Consider the following 19,600-nt stretch of genomic DNA (forward strand, 5'->3'; position numbering starts at 1 on the left):
AATTCAAGGATCCAAGGGCTGAGATTAAGAAGGAAATAGGACACTTAGTGTGCAAAGGAGCCTAACGCACCCCAATATTCGTATCCTATAAAAGTATCATAGATTTATTCTTATTATTTAATCCAGTTATAAGAAACGTATAAAATTCTGAATTTCAAAATATATAATTGTAGGTTTGTGTTAAAATGACAACCCCTCTTAAAGTGACACCGTGACACCACTTATACAGCAATATTATAAACGCTACACAACAATATCACAAACACTACACAACAATCTATAGATTGCTGTATAGTGTGTCGGATATTGCTGGACAAGAAAAATTGTTGTATAAAGACCAGCAAATTGTTGGCCATCTTTTTTGGGGTCTTTTTTTTGCTACGTGACAGCTTATTATTCGTCCACGTATACAAATGATTGGCTAGGAATGGTGATATGGTATTATTTTAAGGGGTGGTGGTACCCTAACATGCCTCGATAATTGTATGTAAAATTTATTCCCCTTAATTAGTATGTTATTAACAAAATTTATTCCCCTTAATCAGTATATGTAAAATTCTGAATTTCAATATATAATTGTATGCTATTAACTAAATTTATTCACATCGTCCATATACATTTTAAGTAGGTAAAATTCAGAATCCCACTTGCCTTTCTCGTAAGGATTCCCCAAAATCAAATATGCAATTCGCATTTATTGATTTTAGCAATTTTATTTTTATCTTTGAATCTCTAATAATTGTAGCAACTGTATTTCAGTTTTGTCAAACTTACCGGTTTTATCCCAATGGTTTCAATTTCTATATTGGAGTGACATATCCAAATATTTTCTTGTATCAATTTCTATATTGGTATTCACACCAATTTTAGAATAACTTAAAAATAAATTTTATGCGAATATTTTTGTAATTTGTGATTGATTCAATCGATACATAGTCAAAAGATTGCAATAGAATCTGTAAAATTAAAGAATATGAGATAGAATCGATAAAACTAATTACTGAATATTGTTGATAAAATTGATAATTATGGGATGAAATTTGATTATCAATTTGAGCAACCTTTTAAGAAAGGAAATCAGCCATTTCATGGCATAATCAACGGCGTTTCATTCTTCAGATCATGGAATCAAATAATGGGAAAAAATCAAAATATTTTTTTTCCAAACAATTTTTAAGTAAAAAAATATATAACCCCATCATCATAAATATCTCTATATAAACCACTAACTCCATTATCTTCTTCCATCACTAAACACTCCAAAAAAATAGGAAATGACAACTGCAACACTACTCTTGCTTTTGCTATGCTACATTGTGAACGTTTCATGTGTAGCTCTCCCACCGAAAGTCTTCAATGTGATGGCCTATGGTGCCGTCAACGACGGCACCAAAGACAATGTAAAGGTAAAAAAAGAAAAAAAATCCCCGTACCAAATGGTACGAGGATGAAATTAATTTTTTTTTTTAAAAAAATTTAAAAGGATCAATAATGGTTCCCCATCTAATCTGATTAAATAAGTTAACAATTTACATTTCACAATCATTGCAGGCATTTTCGGCGGCGTGGAAGGATGCGTGCGAGTACGAAGGGAGGGGTCGGGTCGTGATTCCCCGAGGGGTGTATGCATTGGGTTCGGTGATATTCACGGGATATTGCAGAGGCACGATGAGTTTCATCATCCACGGAAGCCTCAGAGCCCCGACCGACCGTAAGTCCTTTTCCACCGACACGTGGATCGGGTTCCGTTACGTCGAATACCTGACCATCAAAGGCGGCGGCTACTTAGACGGACAAGGCCACGTTGCGTGGCACTATAATGACTGCCACACCAATTTTAAGTGTGGCAAGCTTCCTGCGGTTAGTATTCTCTTAACTTTCTATTTTTTGTGAAGAATTTAGAATTTGTTACATCAGTTGGATCAAATTGGATGAGATTTTGGTACTAAAATGGAATTTATTCACATAATTTTTGCAGTCATTGAGGCTTGATTTTGTGAGAAACTCATGGATCCACCACATTCGATCCATCGATAGTAAAAACACACACATGAACATCTTCGCGTGCCACAACATCACCATCAGCAACGTCCGGATCAACGCCCCGGCCGATAGCCCCAACACGGACGGCATCCACATCGGCTCCTCGGCCGGCATCCGCATCCTCAACTCCACCATCCGCACCGGGGACGACTGCGTCAGCATGGTCTCGGGCAGCCGCGGCATCGAGGTCGCCAGCGTCCGCTGCGGCCCCGGCCACGGCATCAGCATCGGCAGCCTCGGCCGCAGCCACGCCGAGGAGCCCGTCACCGACATCACCGTCCGCGACACCACCTTCGTCTCCACCGACAACGGCGTCCGCATCAAGACGTGGGCCCCCTCCGACGCCACCTCCGCCTCCAACATCACCTTCCGGGACATCGACATGATCGCCGTCGCCAACCCCATCCTGATCGACCAAGTCTACTGCCCCTCTGGCAACTGCTTAGAGGTACATTCACCATACCTCGTTTATTTGAAAATATGTCTGGATTCTTAAGTCCTGTCTACCTGACCATACCTCGTTTGTTTGAAAATGTGTCTGCAGGCTCAGTCGAACGTGGAGATACGGGACGTGGTGTTTAAGAACATAAGGGGCACGTCGAGCTCGGAAGTCGCGGTGAAGTTGCATTGCAGCAGAGCTCGGCCTTGCAGGAACGTGAAGCTTATCGACATTAACTTGCCGTACAGAGGCCCGAGAGGGAAGAGCAGGGCTGTGTGTGTGAATGCTTTGGGCTCTTCTTCTGGAATTCAAATCCCAAGTGGATGCCTATAGCTCTTCATCTCTCTCTCTTTTTTAATCAGTTGAGAGAGATTTCTGCCACACCATTATCATGTATATTTGCCTTCTATGTAGAAAAGAACCTCCTCTTCATCATTCCATGTTGCATTTCTGAGGATGTGTAGAATTAGAATTCAATTCCAAATCCAAACATTTTTGTCTTTCTCAATTTCATGTTACCACAAAAAAAAAACTTAATTATTGAACACACAACACAAATCATTAAATCCTCATCTACATCAGACAATGCCAATTCCCACCAGCAACAAACTCATGAACCTCCCCATTCACTTCAATCAAACTACAACCAGGTTCCTTCTCCATCTCCTTCCTCTCCATCTCCCTCCTTTCCTCGACCGCCTTCTCAAAATCACCCGACCCCGCATAGACATTCGACATCAGCACGTGCGCGCTCGTCTCCGTCCCATCCAACAGCCTCAAGTTCCCCGCAGCCCACTCCGCGACCTCAACGCTCCCGCCGTGATTCCTGCACGCTGCAAGCAGAGAACCCCACACGACAACGTCCGGTTCCATAGGCATACTCGCCACAAACTCGGCCGCCTCCTCCACCATCCCCGCCCTCCCCAGCGCATCAACCATACAGCCGTAGTGCTCGATCTTCGCCTCCATCCCGTACTCCTCTGTCAACAGCCTAAAGTACCTCCTCGCCTCGTCCACTCTCAACGAATGGCTCGAGGCCGTCAGCACAGCGACGAAGCTCACCCCATCCGGCTGGAGACTACCACATTCGAGCTCACTAAACATATCAAACACTTCCTCGTAACATCCGTTCGTGGCCAAACCTAGCATCATCGAGTTCCAACACGAAAGCCCTTTCCTCGGAGCGTTTTCAAACGCTAATCGCGCGGAATCAACGTCCCCGCACTTGCAATACATGTCTACAATGGCAGTAGCCACAATCACATTCATCTCAAGTCCATTCCTTTCCATGTAGTCATGAATCCATCTCCCCTGCTCAAGAGCTCCCAATTTCCCACAAGCATTCAACATACTAACCAGAGTAAACTCATTAGGCCTAACTTTTTCACTTTGCATTTCATGGAAGAGATCAAATGCTTCAATCCATCTCCCATTTCTAACAAAGCCACTAATCATAGTGTTCCAAGATATCTCATTTCTCAATGGAATCTTGCAGAACAACCTCCATGATTCCTCAATCTCCCCACACCTCGCAAGCCCCATAATCATCGAGTTCCAAGCCACAACATCCCTCTCAAGACTTTCATCAAACACCTTCCACGCACTTTCAAGAAACCCCCAATTCGCATACATGTGAATGATTGAGTTCCGAATGAAGCGATCCGAATCCAAGCCTTCCTTCACGACCCTCCCGTGAAGCTGAGCCCCCTCTCCGACCCGCCCCATCCGAGCGTACGCCGTGAAAACGGAAGGGTAGGTGCGGCGCTCGGGGAGAGTCTCCGAGCAATCGAGCATCTCGAGGAAGAGTGAAATCGCAAAATTGGGGTCGGAGCTGCGGGAGAAGCCTCGGATTATTGTATTCCAGGTGAATTGATTGGGCTTTTCGATGCGGCGGAAGATGGAGAGCGCGTAGTGGAGGTCTCTGGCGGCGGAGAAGGCGAGGAGCCTGCTAGCGGCGATGGTGTCTCTGGCTAGGCCGGTTTTGATGAGGTGGGCGTGGATTTGTTTGAGGTCTGTGATCGTGCGGCAGGTGGTGTCGAGCATGGAGAGGTGAGGGTGATTTGAGATAAAGGTTGAGATAGAGGTTGAAGGTGGATTGAAGGAGCAGAAACATGCTGGCATTCGTCACTCTCTTTAGAGGAGTTTGTTAAATGAAACAGTAATTGCAGAAGAAGAAAGAAAAAGATGAATTGTGAGTGATATTGTTACCATGAAAGGATTGCTTGTGCTCTCTGTAAATGCTTGAGTTTTATCAATGGAGAAAAATGTAGTTGCAGAATTTGAGTAATGGATAAGGTTGTATGGGGGAGGATGGAGGAAGATAGCATTCAGTTTGTCAGTTTTCTGTTATCACCTCATTTTTTCTTACTTCAAAAATTACAAACGGTAAAATTTGTGTCAATTTTTTTGTACGGCCAATCGTTCTTCAAATCTGACCGATATAGCCACGGGCTAGCCTCTCTCTCTCTGCCACATCATCAGCACTAAAATTTTAGTTACCATATCATCATTTTAAGCAAATAGGCTAGCCTAAGGCTAGCCGCAATAAAAATAATTCAAAAACAACTACATTTACAGAATTAAATTTACGATAAATTATGGAATTAAATTTACGAGACATATTAATTTACAGAATTAAACACAAAATTTACGAGACATATTAATTTACGGAATTAAATTTACCAACAACTGGACAAGCAATAGGCTAGCCACAGGCTAGCCACATCATCAGCACTATTAAAAAAACAACTAAATTTACGAAATTAAACACAACAGAATTAAATTTACAACACATATACGAAAAAATTCATAAATTTCATTTTTTTTTAAAGTACATTAATTAAAAAAAGTTACATAATTAAAAAAAAAAAACCGAGCTTCCACACACGAGCCCCCGCCGCACTCTACTCCTCACTAACTTTTTAAAAAAATACATTAAAAAATGCAATAATTTTATATAAATTAAAAAAAGGTACATCCTAAAAAAAATTACTTAATTAAAAAAAAATCATAAAAAAATACATTAAAAATGCAATAAAAAAATGCATAAAAAATACATTAAAAATGCAATAAATAAAAAAAATGCATAAAAAATACATTAAAAAAAATTGCAACCGGCTAGCCGAAATTGAGCCTACTATGGCGGCTAGCGCCCGCAAATCGGCTAGAGCTCACCGATCGGAAAGCCTAAATTGCCGCAATGAAGGCTAGCAAATCGGCCAGCGGTCGGCTAGCGCCCGCGATCGGCTAGTCTATCCGCTAACCTCTATTGTGGATGCCCTAATATTCGAATAGGATTGGTACTTGCACACTTTCAAAAATTTATAATTTTAAAACCACTTTTCCTAATAAATCTATTTATTTTCTCTTTCCAATAAGGCTAAACCAGTTTTTTTTAATTATTCCCTTTTATCTAGTAATGCTGAAATCGTATTTCTGTTATTTTTACTTTACTGATTTTTCAATAAAATTCATATTGTCTATGTATGTTGTTAGATACTCTCTTCGTTTCATAGTAATGGAGGCGTTTCTTTTCGGTACGGAGATTAAGAAAAATTGTGTTAGGTAAGTTAAGTAAATGGAGAATAAAGTGTAAAATGAAAAAGTTAGAGAGATGAAGAGAGAAAAAAGTAAGAGAGAGTAAAGTAGGTGTGAAAAATGTGTTAACTTTTACTAAAAATGAAAATGACCCTATTACTATGGAACGTATTAAAATGGCAAAATAACTCTATTAATATGGAACAGATGAAGTATTAATTATGGACTTGTGAGAAAATGCATTAATGCTTTTTAAAATCACAAAAAATAATTAAATGGGCCTGTAACTTTGTAAGGGCATTGGAGTAATGGGCTCGAAATGAGGAGATTTTATTTACAATCAATATTCGATATTACGTCCTCCCTTCGTCCCCAAAGAGTATGAACATCTGATTCGGCATGAGTTTTAATGCTTAATTAGAAAAGTAAGAGAGATATAGAAAGAAAAAGTTTTATAGTGTTATTAGTAGAGAAAGGGTCCTCCCTATTTTATTAGGGAGAAATGAGTTTTCAAAATAAGAAAATTTATAATTTTCAGGAACAAACTAAAAAAGGAAATAGTGCATACTTTTTAGGGACGGAGAGAGTATTTTTTTTTTCTTTTACTATAAATTTACAGGATCCATGAGGAGTTTATATTTTTGTTTCCAGTTTTGCCCTTCCACATGAATATGTATCTGCAAATATTCCTTTCCTTTTAATCTCAGACCATACAGATCATAAATCCAACGGATAGGGATTGGTCTTAGTAAATATTAAAAAATCTAAAATGGGGATTGGTTACCCGATTTTTTGGGACCTGGATACTCAATTTAGATATCCAGGTACCCAAATTCAGTTTCGGATCGTATATCGGGTATCCGGAATTTTAGGATCGGGTATTCGTGAATGCCTGATTTGACAGGCCTACATGTAACGAACGTGATGATAAAAGGATGGCGGCGCATAAGATGACGAAGGAAATTAAATAGTGTAAACTATAAAAAATTCCCAATAATTAAAAACTCGTTTATTTTATCACGTGAATTGGTAAACTATAAATTATTTTGTATACTATATGTATTACATAATTATGTGTTGAACCTACTTACATTAATTATGACATGAACAAGTAAAAATGCAAATGCAGGCAGATGGTTTATTTTCTTCTTTTGGGTCGCAAGTATAATCAAGTATATTTCGACCAAATGCTTGACCACAATTGCCTTGGCATTGATCATCACCTCCATCGCAATTTCCAACTTGTTTTGAACATGTGCAGATCCTTCCAATCCTTCCACTAACTGCAAGATTATACCAAATTTAATGACAAAGAAAGTAATTAAAAAAAATATCATGCAAAAAGAATAATTATAGCTATCGAAATATCGATCTAACAGTCAAAATTGCACGTTGATTATCTGACTTACACATCAATTACTCAATCGACGTGTAATTTTGGCAGTCATGCCTAGACCTGCCCAAGGTTTATCGAACCGGCGGTTAAAACCGAAACCGTAACTGCTGGTTACGGTTCCGAACCGAAACCGTGAGAATTTATCCGAACCGAAACCGTCGATTTTTGAATCGTGGTTCAGTTCAGGTTCAAAAAATTTCGAACCGAAACCGTGCCGGAACTGTCGGTTCCGGACGGTTTCAAACCGGAACCGCGAAAAACCACCGGAAAACCGTGAAATTAAACCGAAACCACAAAAAAACCGACGGTTCGGAACCGTGAGAAACCGTAGAAAACCTCCGGAGAATTGCCGGTTCGGAACCGAAACCGAAACCGGCGGTTTTGGAACCGTAACCGCCCATATTCTGTTTGCCGGAAATTTTTTATGACAATGTATTCACAAAAATAAAATACTAATAGGTATTAGAATAATTTCATAAACGAAAATATTTTCGAATAAACAGCTCAAACGATAGGACAACTTAGACCACTTCACCAACAAAGTCCGGGAAAGAAATATCTTAAAATAGCAGTACTACTTTAATTATGTAAGGGAATAAAATTAAAATGTACTTTTATTATTTAAGCATGGAGTAAGAAGGAACCTGATGATAAAAGGATGGCAAATAACAAGATGAAGAATTTTGAAGAGGTGGCCATTTTCTTTTGTGTATGTTTAATGTTGGACTGTTTGGTTTATATAGAGGAAAAGTGTAACGTTTAATTAATCAGTTAAATAAATGCAGAAAAGATTGTCTATTAATTACGAATTTACGATCAAACGTTTTTTTAGATCGGTGTTTAATTCTTTCCGTTTAATTCTTCTAATTAATTTATAGTAAGTGTCTTTTTTTGTAGGAGTGAGCAAAACACTCCGATCGAAAAAAAAAACATCCAATCCAAAATTTTAAATTAATTTTTTTTAATATCGGTTTGGATAAAGTGTAAATTTTTGATAAAATTCAGTTTTGTAGTTCGGGTAATATTATAAAATAATATAGACAGAAACATTTTCAAATTTGAATATTATAAATAATAAGTATAATGACTAAAAATGAATATTGATAAATTTAAATATTAAAATTAGTAGTAATATTTTATTTTGCAAAATGTAATTATTTATTAAAATATAGAATTTATAAGTTTTTATATAGAAAGATATTACTTAATTCTTATAAAAAAGCTATTGTTCTATTTTAGATAAAGTATATAATTTTTAAGCTTGAAATTGAATATGATATAATATTAAATACTCTCTCCGTCCATAAAAGATAGGACACATTGAGAATGACACGGGTTTTAATGTGTAATTGGTAAAGTAAGAGAGAAGAAAAAAAGTAGGAGAGAAGTGGTGTTACTGGAATGTGAGATCTATATAATTAATAAGAGAGTAAGAAAAAAAGTAAGAGAGAAGTTGTTGAAAACTTTCTTTTTCAAGATGTGCTCTATTTTTCGTGGACAACCAAAAATGGCAAATGTGCTATATTTTTCGTGGACGGAGGGAGTAATATTGAAGGAGGGAGTAATATTGAAAGATTTTGGTATTTCCATTCGGATCGACTTTTATATTTTGGTTGGATTTTCAGGTATGGAATCATTAGGTTTGATTTTCACAATCCAAAATTACATCTACTTATTTATATATCAATCACAACAATAAAAAAATAATCAAACATATTTTTTAATGTTATTAAAGACGCTAACTTGTGTGTTTAACTTTACCACCATCGTTCGTCATTTTTAAAGTTAAAAGAAAATAAATTTGTGGCATAATATATATTCCACTTAATTCTTCACAACTTTTCAATTTTTTTACGTTGTCATAAGCAGGGGTGGATCTAGCTATATGCTAGAAGGGGCATTTGCCCCTCTCCAATTACCCCACTTTTATATAAAATATGTATTATAAAATTTATTTGTTCTATTTTTTAATTAAATGCCCCTGCTGGAACTCTTCAATTTTTACTCATGTAATATTTTGCTCCCGTCGGTATAAATTTCTGACTCCGCCCCTGCCTATGTGTTTAGATGATAAACTGGAAATCCACGTTTAGTGTTTTTTTCACATAATTGTGCTTTTAGACCACCTCCAACCATACACCAAATCCTATTTGGTGTAAAAATATGCTCCAACCATACTTCATACCCATACCCATTTTTGGATTTTTTAATCAAACAACACCAAATTTGAAGTGAACACCAAAATTGAGTATCTACTGCAAAAAATTTTAAATATTGCATAATAGTCCTTATTATTAATTTGATAGTTGAATCAGCCGGCGGCCAATTTGTATACTGTCAATTTGTGTACTAGTACTAGTACTTGATAGTTGATTCAAACTATCAGCATCATAATTTAGACACAATTTGTTCATGGAATTTACATATATTTTTCTAATAAAAATAATTAAATAGAAATTATCAACCTGACCATATTATAATAAATTATATTTTTTTACAAATAATAACTAATAAATTTACTAAATAGGAATGAATATTGCTAAAAAAATCTTGTTATTATTTCAAGAGTATATGACCCGATATGACGCAATAAGAAATAAAAGTGCTCATCTGGAATTTCAAAATGCGCTAGTTGATCATTTGTGGGAACAATACACAAATTTCGAGTCTTGAATTTTAGCTATTTTTATGTTTATCGTGATATGTTTTATGTAATTGCGATATATTTAAATGAGTTTCAATTTATATTTGAATTTTATTATTGCAAGTTTAGTGTATTTAATTTTAAAAGTAGTGTAATTTTTTTTAATATAAAGTATATTTAATATATAAATATATTAATAAAAAAAAATTGTATAATTATTTAAGTTACATAAATTATTGATAAAATATTGTGGGACTAATATGTAATTTAAGTAAACATGTAGGTATAATTGAAAAGGTATAAAAAGAATATAAATATGGAATATTCTTTTGGGTTTGAGTTTAGAGTAAATGATTGGAGTAAAACTATTTTTTGGTGTGACCCAAACTCAAAAATGGGTTTGAGTTTGGTGTAAATGATTGGAGATGGTTTTAAAGGGTTAAAGAAAAAAAATTTCTCTAAACACCCATGCATTTTACAGTTTTTTTTTTTTGTTATTAGATCATTAAGAGCTATTAAATCAATGTTATTTAATTTTCTTACTTTTGAATTTATTTAGTTCTAGTGATGAACAAACAAAGGAATGAGATCCAAATACTCAATTTTAGATTTTAAAGGGCTCTTTTTGATACATTCTTTTGTTATTTATTGCAATATTATTTTTATTTCGCTACAGTCAATAGCCCACTTTGTTTCAACTTTAAAAAAAGCAATATGAATGAGTAAATTATAGTAAAGTGAGACGAGGAAAATGAAATACTATAAAGCAAGCCTAAGTAGACTTTAAATATTAAATATACCTGGGGCAAACTGATCGTATAATTTAGTTATCTTTTGCTAATTTATCTTCTCTTTTTCTCGAAAAAATTAAAATTCTACTATCCTATATGCACAAACAACTATACTATAAATAATATTAAACGAGAAGGTTCATGTTTTATGTTCACTTCTAAACGAATAAAACATACAAAAATTAGTAAATTAATGACACGAAATGAGATCCACACACACATATATTGACTTTATTGCAATTATAATTGGATGAAGCCATACGTGACAATATGTTGTCACGAACTACTAAATTTTTACTTTGCTATAGATGAGTAAAATAAATCATAAAAAGGAAAAATCAGACAAAGAATCAAGAGAAGTACTTATGATAATTTAATCAAACTATATTTTTGCAAAATCATAATAGGATTTCTCACCATTTAGCTAATTACCATTTAATATCCATTGTTTCATTTTCTGTTTAATAATAAAATGTCTTGCAAAAATTTCTAGCAATGACAATTATTCATTCATCGTGTAATTTCGATATTCTAATTATAGGATTTTTTTTACAAGATAATTTATTTCAAAAATATAAAATGATACTCCCTCCGTCCCATTGAAGATGATCCACTTTCCTTTTTAGTTTGTCTCAACTAAGATGACCCATTACTTAAAATGGAAACACATTTATCTCTATTTTATTTTCTCTCTCTTACTACTCTCTCCTCTCAACACACCAAATAAATTTGCATAAAATCCTGTGCCGCCCTAGAAAGGGGTCATCTTCCTTGGAACGGACTGTATGTGGCACAAATTTAAAAATGTTTAACTGATAGGACAAAATCGACCATTTAACTCAAATTTGAGAAAGATGATCAAGTAGGTCAAGTAGCAGATGAAAGAACAGTAGATGTAATTAATTGGCTCCTAGGTAGCAAAATTAGTCCCCTACAAGAGTGAAGTGATAGTAAAAGTTTAGTTTGTTATACATATAAAAAGCCATTATCATTAGTGCTGCAAACCCCACCACTCTTTCCCCTCCTTCCACTCTGTCTCTCTCTAGACATGATTGTATAATTGTATTTATATATGGTAATAGAGTACTTTTTTTCAAAGAGTAATGATTCTTGTTTGGTTGGGCATGTTTAATTTATGAAAACCAAAGTGAGAGTGAAAGGAAAAAACATTTGGCAAGAATGGGAAGAAGAAGAGTAACCATTCACTGCTTCACATTCATTCACATGGCTGCTCTTCTGCTGCTCTCTTCAGGTGATTGCTTTTCAACTCTTAATTTTCTCTATTTTCTTCATCTTGGTTTCTTTATTAATTTAAGGCCACCTATTTCACCAACAATATACATTTTTTTCTTAATTCTTATGATTTTTTTGTAATTGAAATCTATTTATCAATAATTGTTGGGGTTAGAAGGCAGTTTTCTGTCACAAACTCAGTTCAGTTCAAATTGATTAGATTTTGATATTGTGATGATAAAAAAAATCACTGTATAATCAGTTTCCTCACTTGATAATTAGCACATGCAAATTAGTCCTACAAAATTTTGAGTTTAGTGAATTGTTGTCATGTTTTTTTTGTTTTTGTTGGAATGCCATCATTCAATTTGAGATATTTGTTTCTAAAGTATAGTACTCTCTTTGTCCATTTATAGTATTCATTAATCGTAACTGAATATGACACGAGTTTTAATAAAAAGCTGAGAGAGAGTGAATAATTGTGCGATTATAAAGATAGCATTAGCCATAATTAAAACTATACTTATAATCCGGCTAATGAAAAGACGGTGTGAGACTTAGCATGGAATCAATAGTAAAAAAAGTGAGTCGAGAATGAGTCGCACCATAAAATATGACTTTTTTTTTATGTATGGGTGAAATACATTGGAAGTTTGTAACACTATATCCTATTTAACATACCAATTCAAACTTGTGAGTACTAATTAAATACTTGTAGTTCATGAATTATGTTATGGTTTATCAGGTTCAAGCTCCAAATTACCAGATCACATCAAACTTCAAGAATCATTCAAAATCTCCACTAAACAAATGGACATAACAACCCCAATCACAACAGTTCCAACTGCAAACAACCCTTTCCCAACAATAACAACAAATCCAATCCTAAATCCAACTGATTTAACCCCCACCACAATGAACCCTAACAATCCACAAATGACCACAAACTCACCCACTCCCTCGGGCCGGAGCTGGTGCATCGCCACCTCCTCCGTCTCCCAAGCCGCGCTGCAGCTAGCCCTCGACTACGCCTGTGGCCATGGGGGAGCCGACTGCTCCCCCATCCAGCAAGGCAGGGGGTGTTACACCCCCAACACGCTTCGCCACCACGCCTCCTTCGCCTTTAACTCCTACTACCAAAGGAATCCCATCCCTACTAGCTGCAACTTTGGTGGCGCCGCTGTCACCACCAGCACTGATCCAAGTAAGACAACATACATATATAGAAGTTGCATTCATTCACTTGCAATTTTATTTGATGAGTGTTGGTTAATTTGTGCAGGTTATGATACATGCAAATTTCCATCAATTAGGTGAATGTTACCTTAATAATAATAGTACTATATAACTTGTGACATTTGAATTTTATTGATCAATCAATGGCTTGATTTTGCAGCACAAGTTCATCTATGTTGAATATAACTAACTCAAGTGGATCTAGAGTTTTTGGAGGCGGTCGGCCGGTCGCTCCGGCTAGTTCAGCAGCTGCTAGACAGAGTTGCATCCCCTGTTTTCACTACATAGTAGCCTATTTGATTGCTATAATATTAGGTTTATTATGATGGATTTGATTAAATATTTGAGATATGGGAGCCTTTTTGTATGATAATTGAAGTTTGCCTTTAATTTGGTTAATTTGAGGTAGGGCTTGATGTCAACTGGTGCTTATTTTTTGGATCATTTGACATCTCATATCCGGCTCGAATGTTAGATTTACGGGGCTATCTACAATCTCATTCATTGAAGCGTAACATATTGGTAAATAAACATATATATAAAGGTCGCGTCACAAAGAACTGAATCAGACCTTTGACCTCGGGCATTAACCACTCTACCAATTGGCCAACACACGCACACCAATGAGAATCTTGGTGTGTGTAGATGAACTTTGACAGATAACTGACTTAACTAGAAACAAGAATCAGTCTAAAACATATGAATCCCATTTTGATAGAGGTGAGGTGAGGGTGCAACATCAATCAACATTGCAAATTAGATACATCAAGCTAATTCGGGTAAGTTCTTATTTGTTTGTTTGTTGTTTTTTTTTTAGTTTGATAATTAGTCTATTCTTGTTAGGCCTTACATAGAAAAAATTATAAGTAATTCTAAAATGTGAGGAATGATAACGTTACATTCACGACAAAATTTAATTTATCTGCAATGGATTTTGTTGTACTCTGATACACGTGTGAACTTACTTGAAATTTATATTTATCCTTATTCATTGCTTCATTTATATCCACAAATATTAAATAAAATTGTTTTATTCAGAAACCTTTTAGGAATTAGGATAATCCAAATAGAAAAAGTGCATTATCATCTGGATCCTTCCAAAAAGAAATTGCAGTGAATAAATCTGATGAGCTTTGAAAATGAATAGTACTTGTAGATTATTGATGCGATAGACAAAATAATACTCCTTCGTCTTACTAAAGATGACACGTTTTTCTTTTTAGCTTGTCCCAAATAAGATAATACATTTCCTTTTTTTAGAAACTTTCTCTCTCCAATTAATACATCCAACCACTTTTTTTCACTCTTATTTAAATATCCATCTTTTATTCTCTCTCTATTTTAATACTTATATCCACATTTTCTCTCTCCAATTAAACTCATTGACTCATACTCCCCCCGTCCGCGAATAGGAGTCCTGTTTTTCCATTTTAGTCTGTCCACGAATAGGAGTCCCGGTTCAATTTTACCATAAATGGTAATAGGGTATCCACCTTCCATAACTCATTTAACTCACATTTCATTTGAAACTAATATATATGAGTGGGACCCTTATTCCACTAATTTTTTTCCACCCACTTTTCTTAACCTTTCTTAAAACCCGTGCCGCCCTTGAATGAGACGGAGGGATTAACTCCTAAAATCCCGTGCCGATCAAGATATGTGTGACGTGTCATCTTAGCCAGGACGAATGGAGTATTTCATACCCTGAAGTATGTAATACTACCTCCGCCCCCAAATTTTGACATACTTTGATCCGGCACGGGTTTTAAGAAATATAATGGAAAGTGAGTTAAAAAGTTGGTGGGATGTGGGTCCTACTTTAAAAGTACTCCCTCCGTCCCATTTAAAATGAAACATTTGAAAATCGACACGAGATTTTATGTAGTGTTGTTTTGTGAGTTAATGAAGAGAGAGTAAAGTAAGAGAGATGCAAAAGTAGAGATAGAGTTATTTCCATTTTAGGAAACGTTTCATTTTTAATGGGATAGCCAAAAAAGGAAAACGTTTCATTTTTAATGGGGCAGGAGGAGTATTAGTTTTATACTCCCTCCTTTTCTTCATAGTTGAGGTGGAACTTTTGGGCACGGAGTCTAAGAAAAGGATGTTGTGTGTGTTAAATAAATAGATAAAAAAGTAAGAGAGAGGAAAATGTAGAGAGAATAAAGTATGAAGTGAATAAAGTAGAGAGAATAAAGTAAGAGAGAGTAAAGTAAGAAAGAGAAAAAAGTTATCATATATGGAAATGACTCAACTATGAAGAAACTTACTGAAATGGAAAAATGACTCAACTATGAACAAACGGAGGGAGTAATAAAATATGAGTAGGAATGAGTTAGTGGAATATGTGGTCCACTACGAAAATTGGTAAAATTAAAGTGTGTTAAATTTTCAGGAACGAACCAAAATGATAAACTGTGTCAAAATTTGGGGATGGGGGTAGCATTATTTTATTAACCACGTTACTCTTGGATAAAACTTTCATATAAAAATTAAAACACATGTTCCAAAATTACTTATCATAAATTTGACAACTAATGAGTGCCAAGTTGTCCATAGACACAATTATAACGTGTCACATGTCACTCCCCACACCCTAGTGCTTTATTGATTGTGACACTAATTGCCCATTTTATTTAAATATTCTCATAATAATTTCCCACTTTTATCTCAAATTCAATTCTCCACACATGGACGACGAGCTCGAGCGGCGCCGCCTCCTCCACCATCCACTTCTCTCCCCCTCCGCCACCGCCACCGCAGCCTCCTCACCTCTCGACGATGACGACGACAACAACATCAATCTCATCTCCTCAAATTCCGCCATATTTTCCCGCCTTTTTCTGGTGGCGATCATCGCCGCCGTCTCCGTTTGGGCGAATTTCGAAGCCTCCAGAGGCTTCGCGATAACCGCAGCCAGCGAATCGTCCGACGCATTCCTCGCGAGCAGATTCAGGCTCTTCTACGTCTCCAACGACGGAGCCGCGCGCGCGGCGATCAAGGCGAGCGACGCGATCGAGAAGCTCCTCTTCTCCGATTCCGACGCCGCCAAAAAGCCGATCAGGAGCATCGAGATCAAATTAGTCGATCGGAACTTCACCGGTAACGTCGCCGCAGCCGAATTGGCCGGCGATCGGGACCGATTCGCGATCCGCGTGAGCTCCTCGGTCATGAGAGGCGCGGATTTCGATCGCGAAATGGCTCGGGCGATCAGGCGCGGCGTGGCGCGCGTCTGGCTGTGGGACGGCGGAGGCCACGCGCCGAGGAGCGTGGTGAGCGGCATTGTTGAATATTTGGTCGATCCGGCGATTGGCGACGCGGCGGAGGCGTTCGAGGCCTCCGCCGCGTGTTTCGACGCCGGAAATCCTAGATCGGTGGCGGATCTGCTTCGGCGCAGGCCTGGATCGGTCGGGAGGTTGAACCGAGCTATGAAGGAAGGGTGGAGCGATGAGAAATTGGGCGGCGCGTTGGGTTTGCCGGCTGAGAGACTGTGTGCCACTTCCGTTTACGAGCCGTTAAGGTACAAATCCTCCAGCGTGTAGTACCACAGACTGTCTATCCACTTGCATTTTATGATTGGAGGGTGAAGATGAAATCGGACGGCTGAGAGTTTAAATTGGGATCTAATATTATTGTTAATTATTTTATTTATTATGGCAAGGGCTTATGGAATCTTGTGGATAAATGCAAGGATACGAGTATCAGGCCATTCTATTTAATTATTAATTGTGTTAATTATTTTACTTGTAACATATTGACTCTATTAATTAAGTACAAGTAGTAGTAGTAGTTGAATTGTATAGAGGTATGAATTACACGTAATTGATTGTGTGACATCAGTGTATCATACGTACATTTTTTTGAGGATAAAAGTTCTAAGAGCATCTCCATCGGCGGACGTCCCAATCGGACGTCGCGGAAGTCCGACCGAACGTCTGCCATTATGAAGGAAAAGGTCGGATACGGACATCCCGTGAGGACGTCGGATATCCGCTCGACGTCCGACCGGACGTCCGCCATTGTGGCGTTAGTCGGACGTCCGAGTTAAAATTCAATTTTTTTAAAAAACTCTATAAATACGGCTCGTTGAATTCCGTAAATTGAATAATTGTGAATTTAATTGTGGGAAATCTTAGTGGAAGTCCTAGTGGGAAGTCCTAGTGATGTGGCAGTGGAATGGGAAAGTCCTAGTGATGACGTGGCAGAAAGTTTTTGTGGGAAATCCTAGTGGGAAGTTCGCCACCGGAGATGCTCTAACAATCATTTTTAAGGCATAATTCAAAACTCTTTTGTTCTAAATTTGTCTCACGAGAATATGCACTTTTTTTTATTCTGTTTAATAAGAGTCTTCATTTTCTATTCTTTCTAATAAGATTGACTCATTCTCTACTAATAATATTTTAATTACTTTCTCTACATCTATCTTACTTTACTAATTCTGCATTAAAATATGTGTTCAACCATTAACAATATTTTAGTTATTTTTTTACATCTCTCTTACTTTATTAATGGTACATTAAAATTCATATTCAACCAAAAATAGACACTTTTATGGCGAGAAATGAATATTATCTAAGCCATAAGTCAATTATAATCATTTACTAACTAAACAGAGCATCGTAGCAATCGCTATCCTTAGCAATAAATCAGATCGCATATCTGTCAAAACATTCATAATCATTTAGCTATAAGCGATAGCATTCTTCACTTAGTCAACTTTTTAATAAAAATATTTATTGTTCTATCATCCATTATCATTTACTCCCTCCGTCCCAAATTATTCGTCCCAGTATTTCATTTCGGTCCGTTCCACATAATTTGTCGCACTTCACTTTTACCATTTTTGGTAGTGGACCTCATATTCCACTAACTTATTCCTACTCACATTTTATTATAAATCTAATACTTTAAAAGTAGGATCCACGTTCCACCAACTTTTTCAACCTACTCTCCATTAGATTTCTTAAAACCCGTGCCGGATTAAAGTGTCCCAAATTATCAGGAACAGAGGGAGTATTTCTTTTTTGTTTACAAAATTCGATCATATGTAGAAGAGAGAAAAAAAAGTTCACACGTATATATATGTGAACCATGCGTGATGATATAACAAGAAAATGTACAGATAATTTGAAAGATATACTCTCTCCGTCCCATTTTAGGAGTCCCGATTTACTATTTTTGGGTGTCCCATTTTAGGAGTCCCGGTTGAAACTTATAACTAAGTGGAGTGGCTTGCCAAAATTAACAACTTTTGTTTCAATTTAATCTTTTTAGCATATATAATTAATTTTTTATGCCAAATTATTTTCCATGAGAACTCTCAATCTCTAGTTTTGATGCTTGACACATATGTTTGATTATTCTTTTTTGAACACTTAAATTGAATCAGATCGAACATTTTTTTAGAGAGAGATGGATATATGGACATGGTTTTGAACTTTTGATGAGGGTTCGCCCATGTTTTTGTACCTAACTTGATATATTGGTTGACCCACTAAATAAATGTAACTCACTCATTGTGGGAAAAAAGTATTTATTAATTTAATGAATAAAATAATAAATTCAAATTAAATTTGATTTATATATAGCACATTCTCATATATTTTGAGAAACGATGTTTTATAAAAACTCATAACTCGTAAGTCATAACAAAATAATACACACAATTTAATCGTGTGTGTAATTGTGTGTATTAATTTAATCGTAAGTACTTAACTAAATTAATACACACACTGGCTGCCTCTTCAGCCCCACATTAATGTTATGTTGACTTTTTCCATTTCATATTTCTGTCATTAATTCCATAATCATCGCTTCACAGTAAATCATCTTGAAAATTAGACCCACTTTTTACATCCACATGAAACCGTGTGCATGATCATTTACTTCTTAGGTTTGACTCGATTATATAGCTTTTTCCTACCACCTCTGTCCCTCAAATTTTGATACACTTTGACCCGACCCAGGTTTTAATCCTCCAAATTTTGACACACTTTGACCCGACACAGGTTTTAAGAAATGTAATGAAAAGTGAATCGAAAAAGTTGGTGGGATGTAAGTCCTACTTTTAAAGTATTAGTTTTATAATAAAATGTGAGTATGAATGAGTTAGTGGAATATGAGTTCCACTACCAAAAATGGTAAAAAGTGAAGTGTGTTAAATTTTTAGGGACGGACCGAAATAGTAAACTGTGTCAAAATTTGAGAGACGGAGGTGGTATAAAATTATTTGTCGCGGCATTAAAAGTCAACAAAAAACCAAAAAAAAAAATTATTTTTAT

General features: G+C 36.2%; 4 protein-coding genes across 5 annotated transcripts; 3 read left to right on the forward strand and 1 right to left on the reverse strand.

The window, feature by feature from the left end:
- The first annotated feature begins 1,274 nt into the window (after positions 1-1,274).
- LOC125188239 (exopolygalacturonase-like) lies at positions 1,275-4,667 on the forward strand. The gene is made up of 4 exons (XM_089059302.1): positions 1,275-1,406; positions 1,552-1,860; positions 1,979-2,491; positions 2,588-4,667. The coding sequence occupies exons 1-4, from the start codon at positions 1,275-1,277 to the stop codon at positions 2,813-2,815; spliced, it is 1,182 nt and encodes a 393-aa protein (XP_088915428.1). The 3' UTR covers positions 2,816-4,667.
- On the reverse strand, positions 2,955-4,603 carry LOC125191372 (Pentatricopeptide repeat (PPR-like) superfamily protein). Its single transcript, XM_048088918.2, has one exon. The coding sequence runs from the start codon at positions 4,601-4,603 to the stop codon at positions 3,056-3,058; it is 1,548 nt and encodes a 515-aa protein (XP_047944875.1). The 3' UTR covers positions 2,955-3,055.
- A 7,214-nt stretch (positions 4,668-11,881) lies between the features above and the next one.
- On the forward strand, positions 11,882-13,777 carry LOC125190927 (glucan endo-1,3-beta-glucosidase 3-like). Of its 2 annotated transcripts, none has more exons than XM_089058644.1 (4): positions 11,882-12,102; positions 12,802-13,287; positions 13,366-13,396; positions 13,480-13,777. In XM_089058644.1, exons 1-4 carry the CDS (start codon positions 12,030-12,032, stop codon positions 13,643-13,645), a joined length of 756 nt encoding a protein of 251 aa, XP_088914770.1. In that variant the 5' UTR covers positions 11,882-12,029; the 3' UTR covers positions 13,646-13,777. The 2 variants fall into 2 exon arrangements, with proteins under 2 accessions (XP_088914770.1, XP_047944307.1); XM_048088350.2 differs by having other exon boundaries at positions 12,829-13,287.
- A 2,202-nt stretch (positions 13,778-15,979) lies between these two features.
- Positions 15,980-17,153, forward strand: LOC125187180 (Plant basic secretory protein (BSP) family protein). Its single transcript, XM_048083711.2, has one exon. The coding sequence runs from the start codon at positions 16,010-16,012 to the stop codon at positions 16,859-16,861; it is 852 nt and encodes a 283-aa protein (XP_047939668.1). The 5' UTR covers positions 15,980-16,009; the 3' UTR covers positions 16,862-17,153.
- The last annotated feature ends 2,447 nt before the right edge of the window (positions 17,154-19,600 follow it).

Source organism: Salvia hispanica, chromosome 5, assembly GCF_029641045.1.
Source record: "Salvia hispanica isolate PSC_SH4W2 chromosome 5, Shi_PSC_v1, whole genome shotgun sequence".
In the NCBI taxonomy this organism is placed as follows: Eukaryota; Viridiplantae; Streptophyta; class Magnoliopsida; order Lamiales; family Lamiaceae; genus Salvia; species Salvia hispanica.